Source organism: Syngnathoides biaculeatus, chromosome 10 (assembly GCF_019802595.1).
Source record: "Syngnathoides biaculeatus isolate LvHL_M chromosome 10, ASM1980259v1, whole genome shotgun sequence".
Lineage (NCBI taxonomy): Eukaryota > Metazoa > Chordata > Actinopteri > Syngnathiformes > Syngnathidae > Syngnathoides > Syngnathoides biaculeatus.
Window position 1 is genome coordinate 14933212 of NC_084649.1, and position 12974 is coordinate 14946185.

The following is a 12974-nucleotide window of genomic DNA, read 5'->3' on the forward strand; positions in this document are numbered from 1 at the left end:
TCTTAAATGACAGTTTTTCACGGTACACTATATAAATATTTGACAATGGAATCAACTGCAGATGCAACAACGTGAAGCACAATACGGCACACGTGTATAACACGTGCGCGCACACAGGTCTGATAACGTCAGCGGTACTTTCTTTTGCATTGGCTGCACACCGAGTATATACAGTATGTACATGCACACAATATTAAATTGATGTCCAATTGTAATTATTATTGTAGTATCGAATTCCACTGCATCACTCTGAGAGGTCTTCTTAATATTTTGACTTCTCGTCACTATAAATGAGGTCACCAAAATATGAGAAAAACCTCCAGTCGCCCTCCAAATTTTCCGTGATGAACTGACGACACAAGTACAATTTAAATAGCTAGGCAATATGAATACTGTATAATAAGAAACAATTAGTTTTTTCTAATTGAAAGCTTTTACGTAATTTACATATCAATTTCATTTACAGGGTTGGTTGAATCACTATGAATGAAATGTCCAATTAATAGTTTGTTTCACAACTAAGCATTATTAAGTTTAGAAAAGATTATTTTTGGAATATGTATGTTTGCATACACATATATACAATGTTCAATAAAAACAAAGAAAAACTTAAAAACAAGCTTGTTGTCGATTTGCTTGTCTTAGTCCTTAATTGCCCTGAAAATATTCATTGCACTCAAAGATTTCATAGAGCCATAAATCATTCTCTATTTACATCCTAAACAGCTGGATTTGAAATTAAATAATGATTTTTTTTTATCTTTTCTGAGCGTCCTCCAGGCCCAGTCGGGCTTTCGTAGATTTGTCGGGCGAGTGCTCGCTCACGTGCTTGACGTCTGCGTGATGCTCCTCTGGCTGCCGGCGCTCCGAATGACGAATGAGGACGAGATGCTCTTGTGGCCCGAGTCCAAGTCGCGCTCGCAGCGGCACTGCGCCGACTTGAGGTAGCGGGCCGAGCAGCACAGCAAGTTTTCCCGGAGGTCGTGGAAGAGGTGGCCTGCGAAGCACATGTAGATCCACGGGTTGCAGCAGCTGTTGAGGCTGGCCAGCAGCATGGAGATGATGAAGGGCATCGCTGCAGAACAGGAAACATCAATTGGGAGGTGCAAAAGAGAGACCGACTGACAAATTGACAAGACCGTCCGAGACTGACTGAGAAGTCTCGACGTGAAACTGGCATCGTGTCAGATTTAAAGGGAATGAGAGGAGACGCTTTGATTGGGCAGGTTTGAAGTTGGCTATGGCCACTATGGCGCAGAGTGCCCTCTTTAAAATATGCATAACCTGCCTCTGCACGGATTTACGCCAGTCACGAGAATACTTGTGGAAATTTTGGGTCCCTTACGCTATTGAAATCAAACCAAACCTGTAACCTTAAAAACAACATATGTACTCAACTGTGATAACTTTGTAAATAATCAGGATTTTCATTCTTCTGATGTTCCATTCCATTCTATAAAATACTGATGATGCACCTGGTCACGCTGGACAAACGTACCGGGACAATGTTGCTGAAGACTAAAATTCTGTAGACCAGCGGTGTCAAACTCATTTTTGTCGCGGCCCACATTGTAGTTCCGTTTTTCCTCAGTGCGGCATTATGACTGAAACCATAAAGATTTTTAATTGCCGCATCATATTTAGACCCAAAATTTATGAACTAGTTTGGGAATCACAAATCAAGAGTAATGAGTTTTTTCCAGCCATTATTCATGTTTGGCAACACAAAAAGGCTGATAATATGTCAACATTATAATTTACATGACAATTAAAAATTTTGGTCCAGATTTTCACAGGAATCATGGAAATTGACACAGATGATTTGCCTCCACGGGCCACACAAAATCATGTGGTGGGCCCCGGGCCTTGAGTTTGACACCTGTGCTGTCGACAAAAAGATCATCTGGAAATCTTTGGACCTGATTTTTTTTTACTTGCGCACAGAAAAGTCAACAAAGGTCCACTCAAAATTATTCTCATTGAATATCACGTGGTCTGCAATTGACTTACTAAGAGTCATTTATTTTTGTCTGTGATCATGAACAAGCGTAAATATATTGAATATTTACAATATTTATGCACATAGTGAACACTGAGGAATTCCAAGCAACGGACTTCTTCAATGTAATGTAGGAAAGCTCTTTCAAGGATTTTTTTCCCCCTCTAACAATTATGGTTGATATACAGTACTGCTCTGCCATTTACAGAGAAGTAGAAACTGATCAATAAATGCTATTTATATAGATTTACACATGTGAAAAAAAAATGTAAACGTATAGACACCTGCAATAATAACTATGACCTCAATCTTGAGAATGCAAAAGACGAAGGGACTATGGAAAGAAACAAATCCTCATGATATAAACTTAATTATACATAAAATTCCTTGCAGATAAGTAAAACCATACATCAGATCTTGCTGGATGACATTTACACGGTGTCAATTAATTTTGTCCTTCATGTGGCATTTGACAAATGTGTTCGGGTTCTCCTTAATTGTCTTCTAACCCATATTTAACCTTTGTGATTTCCCTCCTCGTCTTTGGAAGCCTCTCTGCAGCGTTCCTGTAATGTGTGCAGCACAATTGACGTGTAAGGGCACAGAAAGCAATATATATGAAAAAAAAAAAAGTGATGAAAATGTTGAAATGCCATGTCAAGAATCAGTGATGAATCCTCTCTGAGGGGACAGGGGGGAAGGGGCTCCTGTTCGGCGTGCGTTTTCTTCCTTGCAAGTACAGGATGTCCTGGGTTTATGACAAAATTGTATGTGTGCAGCACAAACCCAAATTTGTAAGTTCAAAAATCAGAACAGAGCATGGTCCAGCGACCCCAACCAAAAGGAATCTTATCCAATATCATTCAATTCATTCCCCAAATGTTTTTTCATCTACTACAAATAATAGATCTTTGTTCATTTATTGATATCAGTGATGTATAGTGAAAGGCAGATGTTTCAGCCTGTTGCCATTCATACAACAGAATGATAGCTTTGTGTCGGACTAAACAGAAGCAGATTCACCCTGAGTAAGAACTTTTTGGGGCATACACACAGGTTGGGTAACAATTATACCATCATTATGACCCACATGATAATTACAGGGGTGGCACGGTGGCACAGCTGCAAAGCGTTGGCCTCACAGTTCTGAGGACCCGGGTTCGATCCCGGCCCCGCCTGTGGGGAGTTTGCATGTTCTCTCCGTGCCTGCGTGGGTTTGCTCCGGGCACTTCGGTTTCCTCCCACATCCCAAAAACATGCAACATTAATTGGACACTCTAAATTGCCCCTAGGTGTGATTATGAGTGCGGCCGTTTATCTCGATGTGTCCTGCGATTGGCTGGCAACCAGTTCAGGGTGTACCCCACCTCTTGCCCGTTGACAGCTGGGATAGGCCTCAGCACTCCCGCGACTCTCGTGAGGATAAGCACCTAAGAAGATGGATGGATGGTAATTACTGTAGCTCATTTTTCACCATTCTAATATCACATATTTCCAGGATGATTGTCATCAGAGTACTCACTCTAAAATAGGGTTCATCCATCTTTTCATCCATCCATTTTCTTAGCCGCTTATCCTCACAAAGGTTGTGGGTGTGCTGAAGCCTATCCCAGTTATCTTCGGGCAGGAGGCGCGGTACACCCTGAACTGCTTGCCAGCCAATCGCAGGGCACGTAGAAACAAACAGCCATTCACACTCACAATAACGTATAATGGCAATTTAGAATTTCCAATTAATGTTGCATGTTTTGGGGATGTGGGAGGAAATCTGGGTGCCCGGAGAAAATCCACACAGGCACGGAGGGAATATGGAAGCGCCGCACAGGCAAGTCCAGATTTGAGCGAGAGTCCCACAAATGCGAGGCAGGTGTGCTAACCAGTTATTTATCGTGCTGCACATTGAAACATCTGATCTAGAATTCTATAGAACTGTTGTGATTTTAAATGAGAATAATATGTGGAATTATATTTAAAAAATATTTCTCCATTTCACAAAAGCGGAGCTTTGTGCAGTCACCATCGTAGAATCAAACTTAAATAAGTCCATTCAATACTACATAGTACATAGTACACACACATATGTACATACATACATATATGTACACATAGTACACAGTACACATTGTACATAGTATTGAATCCTACATACATACTATTACACTCTGTGCAATTCAAGCCTCCAGCATTTTCATTTTTGCTGCATCCAAAACCTTGCTGCGTTTGCACCTTTGCAAACATTCCCAAACGCAAATAAATATCTTTATCTTGTATTATTTTATCCGATTGTGTTTATATCTCACAGGCGTTGAGACTCTGTTATCAATCAACATTTCCATTGGCGGGGCTCCAGCACGCCCCTGATCCTCGTGGGGATAAGCAGTCCAGAAAAGGAAAGGATGGATTTCCATTGGCCTCATGCTCGCCACACATTCTGCAACAAATGGCTGGGAAATTGTGTGGCGTCGAGAGAAAAAACAAAATATAGTAGCTCTCCTCTCCTGCCTATGGAAGATGATAAATGTCTTACTTCAGTTGCCAAGTTTGATTAAATTCTGAATGATTTGCGTTGTCTGCGTGCATATTATTGTCTTTTATGAAACAATGCCACTGATAAAATAACTCTGGCAACATCAACTCATTTAAATAATGATACGCTCCTCGAAAGGTTTCACAGGGAGTGATTAACCGAAAGCCAAATGGAAATGAATCTGTCGTGGGGGGTTCATCTATTACAAAGCCAGCCCTGATCGTGAGGCCCTGCCCCGAAAAACAATAAAACAAAATCCTCACAGTTCGGTTTCAACCATTCATTTACTGTTTTTTTTTTTCCGAATCCTTTGTGACATTAAGGGAAACAAAAGATTAAAAAAGGAAAAAAAAAAAAGCGTTGACATTTAGCAAGTCTTGCGAGCTGGAACTCATTGTGCTCGGTGGCCATTAAGAGCTGAATGCAAATCAATAGCACAGCCAGGGTTAGTCAGCATGCTCAGGTGGGTGAGATTTTTAATTTTAAATTTTTTTAAGCGCCAATATCTTGGAAATGGCGCATCTGGGCCTGGCGTTCAGCTTCCAGCGCTTTTCTGTCGCAATGAAAGCCAGCCACACAGGCTAAATGTTAAATCGCAGGTGTCAGCTAATGGGGCGTTTTTTGCACTTGCAATTACTGCCTGCTGATCATTTTCTCAAATCCGTAATGATGATGTGCTCCTCCGTGGAAGCCAAGCCAAAGAATAGATGAAACATGAAGGTGAGGGGCCATTTTCACCCAGCATTTCAGCTCTTAACAATTGGAGCGGCTGGAAGAGGATATTGCAAAAGTGAGTCAAGTGACGCTTAGTGAAACATCGCTGAAAAAGATTATGAAGTGCACCGTGTTGCATGTCACCTGCACACAATTCAGATGGCAAATAGAAAGTATTGGGGCACGGTGGCATTACGCCTAATAGAGGTGAAATATTACAAAAATATGAAGTCATAGTCACAGTCATAAAAGCAGATGGTTGTGTATAATCTCCGTCATAGTTCATACCGATTGTATTTCTCTCGAGTTCTTCTCCACACCAAACTTGTCCAGAGATTCTTTTATGGACCTTGCATATTGCTTGTGCATTGAAAGAATATAAAAGTTCACACAGAAGTGTCCCAATATGATTGATAGGATGATGACTTGAGATTATGAGGAGTCTAACCTCGAGTGACTCTGAACCAGTTGCCAAAACGTCCCCCACAACTTGATAAACTGCATTCTTTCCTGTGATCCTTCTGTGAGACGCCACTAAAACGATGCCTGGCGTATGTCAAGTGAACCCGAAAATTTATTTGCAGGTCCACTCAAAATCTTGGCTCACAGTCATCAAAGTGTACTTTTCTTTGTTTGAACTGAGAGCAGCCATAAGATGGGACCATCTCCCCGGGGGACCTAGCAGATCGACAACGGAAGGCAAATGCAGCAATGAACTATTTGCTGAATACTCAAATATCAACGCGAGGCACCGCGTGCTGGGGGTTCGAGAGTGCTGCAACCCCAGAATGGTTTCTGTCTTCAGATAAAAATGTCCATTTTGATTATTCCCAAAGTCCCAAATGTATGCCTTGATGTCTGTGTCAGTGTGTCAACATTACAGGTGCAGCTGCAGGACTTTCAAGACTGTTTGTCTTGATTTGAAGCGTAAAATAGCATCAAATGTGATTGAATCATGAACATCTGATTTGCCAAGACTAAAATGTAAACAATCATTCCATACGCTTGAGAAGAAGAGAACAAAGAGGGAGTATTTTATATGAAGGTATGATTGTTACACCACTTGTACGGCAAAATTTGTGGATTCAATTCAAGCCGATGGGCATAGTCTTGTCCGGTGTGATGGTCTGAGCGCTCCCGGTGCTGAAAAGTCTCCTTGTGATTAATGCGCATGCGCATATATTTTGTAAACTTCTGACCAGTCTGAAACATCCGCATCCATGCTTCAACGTGTGCCATTCGACAACTTGTCGCCGAGCGTTCATGTTCGCTATGGACGTCTCAGAAAGACGAACACAGCGAACGTACAGATATGTGTATTCTTTTGTTTTAAGGCTAGGTTTGGGTTATGGTTAGGATATAACGTATGTTAGCTTGCTCTATGTAGTAGAAGGGGAACTATGAGAGCGGTTCCCAGTAACCGTCTACTACGTACCCAGAGTTCCCCTGTTAGTAAAGCATGCGCATTAATCACAAGGGGACTTTTCAGCACAGGGGAGCGCTCAGACCATCACACCGGTTTCCTCCATTCCTTTTTCAGTCCCCCTGGGTATTTAACCTCTGACTCCCGCCTCCTCTTCCTTTTTTGTTTCTCCCTTCTCTTGGTTTTCCCCTCTGGCTGGCTCCAGGTGACCTCAGCTCAGCCCAGCTGAGCCACCGCCTGTCCCCTCTCCCCGTTCTTTCTTCAAACATGGAGTTTGCAAGATGCAGGCCTTGGGGATGGAGATCCGGATCCCTATCTGGATTATTGCTACTAAGCCTCCAGAACAGTTGCTGTGGAGCTACCAGATGCGCTCTCAGCCCAACGCGAGTTCTCTGAACTTGCTCCCGGATCCCAGAAAAAAGCAGTGAGAGAGACACTCATATTTTCTCAATGAGCCGTGATGAATAACATTTTTTTTCTTCTTGGGCGTCTTCTGTTTTTGCTTTATTTTTCTCCATCGTTCTTCCTCCTGAGATGTCTCGAGAAACACACGTCGTACGCCTCTTTTTCTTTCTTCCGCCATTGTTTGTTTTCTTTTTGTAGTCAGGCGCCTTTGTGTTTGGTTGCTAGTAGTCGTATTTATGACTAAGCAGAAGTGTTGCTTGTGTTAAAGCAGTAGGTTGTATAATATATAGATATAAAATCACATGATATACACTACAGAATCTAAAATGAATGAACTGTTCTACAATATTCTACTGTATTGATATTCGCGTGAACACAAAATCTCCGGTTTGTTGTTGAGTGCCGTCTGCTGTCTGTCTGAGTTGACATTAGTGTCAGTCTAATGGATAGTGATCTACACAAAGGCAGCTTGCACTCCGGCCTATCTAAGGTACGCAAACACTAGCACGTGGATCCGACAATTGCGGCCTTTTCCGAGGATTATTCACGTGGACGAAAGCCATCAGACTCCTTCCTGTACGGATCCAGACATGAGAATAATAATTAAAAAAATAAAAAAATCTGTTTGCCAAGTTGCTCCTCTAAAAGGCGCCACACCGCACTCCAAAGCAAATAATGTGGCTTGAGAGTCAAGGATGGCAGTCGTACAGTCACGTGGAACCTTTCACAGAGATGGGACGCACAAAAAAAGAAAAGGTGAATCATTTTCCCCATCAAAGTTTGTTTACCGTCTCCTTGCCATGACACTTCCTGACCTTTTTGTTTTGGCCGATCTACAGATTATTCAACTCTCTTCTAAACCTTTTATTCTCATGCGGCTTTAGGAAATACCGTTATCAGCAAGACAGATAGCTCCTCTTTGTGGTGAGACAATAACAAAACGTCCAGACCATATACACAACTGAACAGGCTTTGTTAGTCAGCCACGCAGGAGGGACAAATTATATGGAATATCTCTCAGTTTCAGGCAATGTAGCTTTACACCACAACTGCAAACCACGACGAGAAACACACAGCGTGTTCCCAAAGGAATGAAAGAGTACATTTCTCAATTTTTCTACTTTACATATCATTCAAACATACATTAGGCCATTGCTCATCAGCATTTGACAGCTTAGACTTTGCAGTTTTTGAAAGCATATTATTGCCTTGCCTATGGCTCAACATTTAACACTGGTGTAGCATTGCAAAATGGATGTCTGGCAAAAAAAATAAAGAAAATCTATCCCTCGCTGCAACGTCATGGCTGGTAAATGCACCAACGCAGAGTACAAATTATGGCAGGTTTCTTGAAACGGGATCTCTTTTTGACAGTGAAACATTTGTTAACTCCAGAGTCTTAGAGCAGGCATTTGCAGGATCCCTTGGAAATTCTGTTCTTTTTTATTGAGCATCAAAATCTTTCAGTTGAAGCCTTTGAAGAACCTGAGTTATATAGATATCCATTTTCTTTTCCACTTATCCTCACAAAGGTCATGGGGCACGCTGGAGCCTATTCCAGCTGTCAACGGGCAGGAGGCGGGAGAGTGCACCCTGAACTGGTTGCCAGCCAATCCCAGGGCACATGGAGACAGACAACGGTCGCACTCACAATCACACCTTGGGGCAATTTAGAGTGTCCAATTAATGTTGCATGTTTTTGGGGATGTGGGAGGAAACCGGAGTGCTCGTAGAAAACCCACTTAGGCACCGGGAGGACATGCAAACTCCACACAGGCAGGTCCAGGATTGAACCCAGGACCTCAGAACTGTGAGGTGAATGCTTTACCAGCTGATGCCGCTTATAAAGATATATATATAAATAAATCATCTGCTGAATGAATATTTTGTTGATACGGAGTTCCATTGCAGCCCAGTAGCTAGACTTTCCCCTAGCTTTGCAGGAATGCCTGCTCTTGAGGTTTTGTTGTTTTCATCAGTGGTGGGAGTAGCAGAGTATTGAGAAACTTGCCATAAGTCGTGTAAACTGTACTTTGTGTTTGGAGCAGTGTGGGCGTCCATAATAACTTCTCAAACTGCTGTACTGCAGTCGGGAACAGGAAAACTTCATGCCAGGCAGCAATTGTGCGACGCTGCTCCAATTTCAATCGGTAAGAGATTTTTTTTTAATTTTTTTTTACACTGAGAAGAACTGGAAAGCCTCAGCTCTATGGATCCAATTGACACCCAATACCAAAAAAAATTTGTATAGTAATTTTTGGGAAACCTTTTACTGTATTCCTAAATGATTATATTAAAAAAAAAAAAAAAGAGCCTTCTTACCTGTTCAAAGGTGATTTTTTTTTTAACTTCACGACTGGATCTCATCAATTAGTTTTACCTAATGAAGTGTTTATTTCCAAACACCGACAGCCCTTTGTAAAATATTGATCACGGTCTGCTCACTTGTTGACATAACACCAAGTGTCAACCTTCCCAACGGACAGCCGTCTGTGGCACTTTGGGTGTGGCCCGCGTCCAGCACACCGATGACCGTGGGGACCGTACAGTGCATGTCACGTTTTGCAGCTTATTGCTGTTAAATGTCAACGAGGCGCTCCAATACGGCCCCGGAGGGCACACATAAAGCTTGTGGGCGTGCGGTCGCGCACACTAATTTGATTAATGATTAGCCGTCTGACACTGTGCAGCAGAATGGGCGACACGGGAGCCGTGGGAGAGGGCGCCTTGTGCATTCTAAAAGGTACACTCGCCGCGTTTTGGAAAACAAAACAAGGAGTGAAAATGCACGCATAGACGGCCAAACAGATAACGAAATAAAACGCAGCCAAGCCTGCCTTTGTCAACTTTGCTTTGTGCACTGGGACACACTTCAGACAAAATAAATAAATAAATAAATAATAATCTTTTACAGGGCTTTGGAATTGGATGGTGAAATAGCAGATTATAGTTTTCTCCAACCTTTATGCATGACCCAAAAAATCTCAAGTGTCACTTAAGATGCCATTGGCAAAGTCTATTAGTTCCAGAATTGTCCGTTGTTGTTGTTTCCTGACTGTGTGTAGCAATTCAGGAAGAGAAAGGATTTGAACCCGGGTCCTTAGAACTGTGAGGCAAGTGTGTTAAACAGCCGTGCACCCTGCCGCCCAGATCTCTATATTCAGGTCCAAAATAAATCTGAAGCAGTGTTTACATGAGGATCAGAATTTGTCATTAATCAGACCTTGAGACAGAGTAGGAAGTGAAAGAAGACGGTTGCCGTCAAACTAAGTTAATTTTTATTTCAAGAGGCATTATAAAGCAAAAAAATGTTGTAGTTTGAATTTAATTCTTTGCAAAAAATAGTATTTGCAGTACAAGGTAATTACATTGCCAATTCTACAGTATCCATACCACATCCAAAACGGTGTGACATAAAGAAATGAAATGATAAATAATTAACATCAGTATCAAAAGTTTCGTCAAACTATAGTCCGTTGTAAAAAGTATAACTTAATGTGGAAATATCAAAGATTAGGGGACATGTGTAATGCAGTCTAAGTCTGAGTACCAAGGTCCATGAGAGCATTTACAAATTGGAATGCAGTGCGGGGGTGTCACTCGTAGCAACTGTAAGGGGTGTTGCACCCTTTGGGGAATGTGGGTGTTGTAACACCCCCGAGACACATGCAACTTTTAACACCCACACCTAATAGTGTTGCAGGCTATCTCAAATGTTATGGTTTTTTTTTGTTTGTTTGTTTGTTGTTGTTGTTGTTTTGGGGGGGTACAATACAAATCGCAGGCCACTAAAAATGGTCTGGAGCATACAAATGGCCCTGAAGCCGTAGTTTGGAAACATTTGAATTGAGCTGTTGTTATTCATACAAAGTTGTGTTCATGAGTAAACAAGTACATTTATGATTTGAGATCAATAATATTTCAGTTCACAGTAGGCTACTTTTTTTTTTTTAACTTAAACATGATGTTTGGATTTGTATCATCAGATTTCCTATATACACACTTTGCCACAACAGACTCAGATTTCATACATTTGTTGGTAAATACTGTAATGTACATATTGATTTAAATTTCGTGAGACTTGCTTGGTGGTGCGCGTGAGATTTTCTCCCGTAAAATATACACGTTGGCTTTCTTTGACACTCAGACTTGAAAGAATGGCAAAAATAAAAGGAAAGTGATTATGACTCACCCTCGCGTGGGGCGGCAGGGTCCCAGGCGGACCACATCTGCACGGAGAAAAAGGGGGTCCAGCACACGATGTAAGCCAGCACGATGACAAAAGTCATCTTGACGGTGGTCATCTTGGCTTTGGAGATGAGCTTGACGCTGCTGACCCGCGCCAGGGCGCTGCCCCCTTTGTCGCTTTTGGGCGTCAGGCTGATGCACTGCTCCCGCCTGGTCTTCAGCTTGAAGTTCTGCCATATCTTGAAACTGATCAGACCGTAGCACGCGCTCAGGATTCCCACCGGGATAATGTAGATGGTCAGGCTGATCCACGTGATGTACGCCTTGGCTCCCCACGGCATGATGAAGTCGCCCCAGCAGTCGTACACACCGGAGCCGGGCGAGCCCACCTCGCGGAGGGAGAAGATGAACATTTGGGGCACGCTGAGGAGCATGCTCAGGCTCCAGGAGAACACCACGTAGAAGCGGTCCTTCCTCCTGTGCAAGGAGCGCAGAGGCTGGCAGATGGCCAGGCACCTGTCCACGGACATGAGCACCAGCATGTAGGTGGAGGCGAACATTCCCACCACCTGCAGGTACTTGACCAGCCGGCACACCAGATCCGGCCCGTAGAAGCGGAAGGTGATGTCCCAGATGAGTTGCGGCAGGACCTGGAAGACGGCCACCACCAGGTCGGCGATGCTCAGGTGCTTCATGAAGTAGTACATGCGCGACTGGCTGTGCTTGGCGCTGTGGATGGCCGCCAGGACGCACAGGTTGCCGGCGAGCGCCAGGAAGAGAATCAGGGCGAGGACGCTCACCTCCACCTTGGCCACCTCCTCGTTCCTCTTCAGGGGGTTCGTCTGGTTGGGCTCGGAGGACCACGAGTCGTTCGCCGGCCACAAGTCGCTTTGATTCGCAAAGCTCTCCATTGGCGCAGTCCGTGCGTCACACCAAAGGTCCTCCAAACATGTTTTGCGCGCGGTTCAGTGAGCGCAATTTAGAAGGCGGTGGCCCAGAAATCTGCTTCCCGACATCAGAAAACCCAAACACCAGCAACGTTTAAAAAAAAATAAATAAATAAAATAAAAGAAACTAAAACTCACTTGTGTTCACTGATGTAAAAAAAAAAAAAAATCACTGTCAAGCAAAAATAAACTGACTGTGGCGGGAAAAAAAAAAGTGGATAAAAGTGCAGCAAAACAGAGGAGCTCCGGCATCCTCCCCGCTAAAACTGCCAATGGGCAGCAAGATTGCAGCGCAACAGCATATGTAGGTGTTGGAAGCCAACTGCACGCCCCACCGAACGGGGGCTGCACGACACAGGCGCTAGGGGGCGCCGCGCGCGCACCGGTTGCTTGCTTGTGCACCCTCACGGCCTTTGAACGCATCACACCCAAACAAGCAACACCATACTGTCATCATACCCGAGGAGTGAAAACATCGCCGGCGTACCGGAGGACATTTATTATCATAGTGTGTTGCTTACATAAAATAACAGAACTGCATAAGGGGGAGAGGGGAAAAAAAAAATCAGCATTTTCAAGAGTCACAACTTCCACTTTTGATCGATTAGGTGTTTGTTTAAAGCTAAGCAATGTTTCCACTACCAAAGGCAAGAAGCAATTCCAATGAAGCTGGGACATTGTGCAAAATGTAAATAAAACAGAATGCCATGATTTACAAATACCTCCGAAGCTTTATTCAATTGAATACAGTACAAACACACACACACGAAA

General features: G+C 43.2%; 1 protein-coding gene across 2 annotated transcripts; it reads right to left on the bottom strand.

Moving 5' to 3' along the window:
* oxtra (oxytocin receptor a) lies at positions 1 to 12447 on the bottom strand. 2 transcript variants are annotated; one of them, XM_061832164.1, is made up of 3 exons: positions 12057 to 12447; positions 11261 to 11985; positions 1 to 1075 (listed from the first exon to the last, which is right to left on the bottom strand). In XM_061832164.1, exons 2-3 carry the CDS (start codon positions 11961 to 11963, stop codon positions 822 to 824), a joined length of 957 nt encoding a protein of 318 aa, XP_061688148.1. In that variant the 5' UTR covers positions 11964 to 11985; positions 12057 to 12447; the 3' UTR covers positions 1 to 821. The 2 variants fall into 2 exon arrangements, with proteins under 2 accessions (XP_061688148.1, XP_061688146.1); XM_061832162.1 differs by having other exon boundaries at positions 11261 to 12447.
* Positions 12448 to 12974: the final 527 nt, after the last annotated feature.

Bases quoted from the DNA above. Each gene is read 5' to 3' on its own strand.
- oxtra (XM_061832162.1), bottom strand. From the start codon at position 12,167: ATGGAGAGCTTTGCGAATCAAAGCGACTTGTGGCCGGCGAACGACTCG. The intron at 1,076-11,260 runs GTGAGTCATAAT...CCTGTTCTGCAG, and splicing joins CCCTGCCGCCCCACGCGAGG to CGATGCCCTTCATCATCTCC.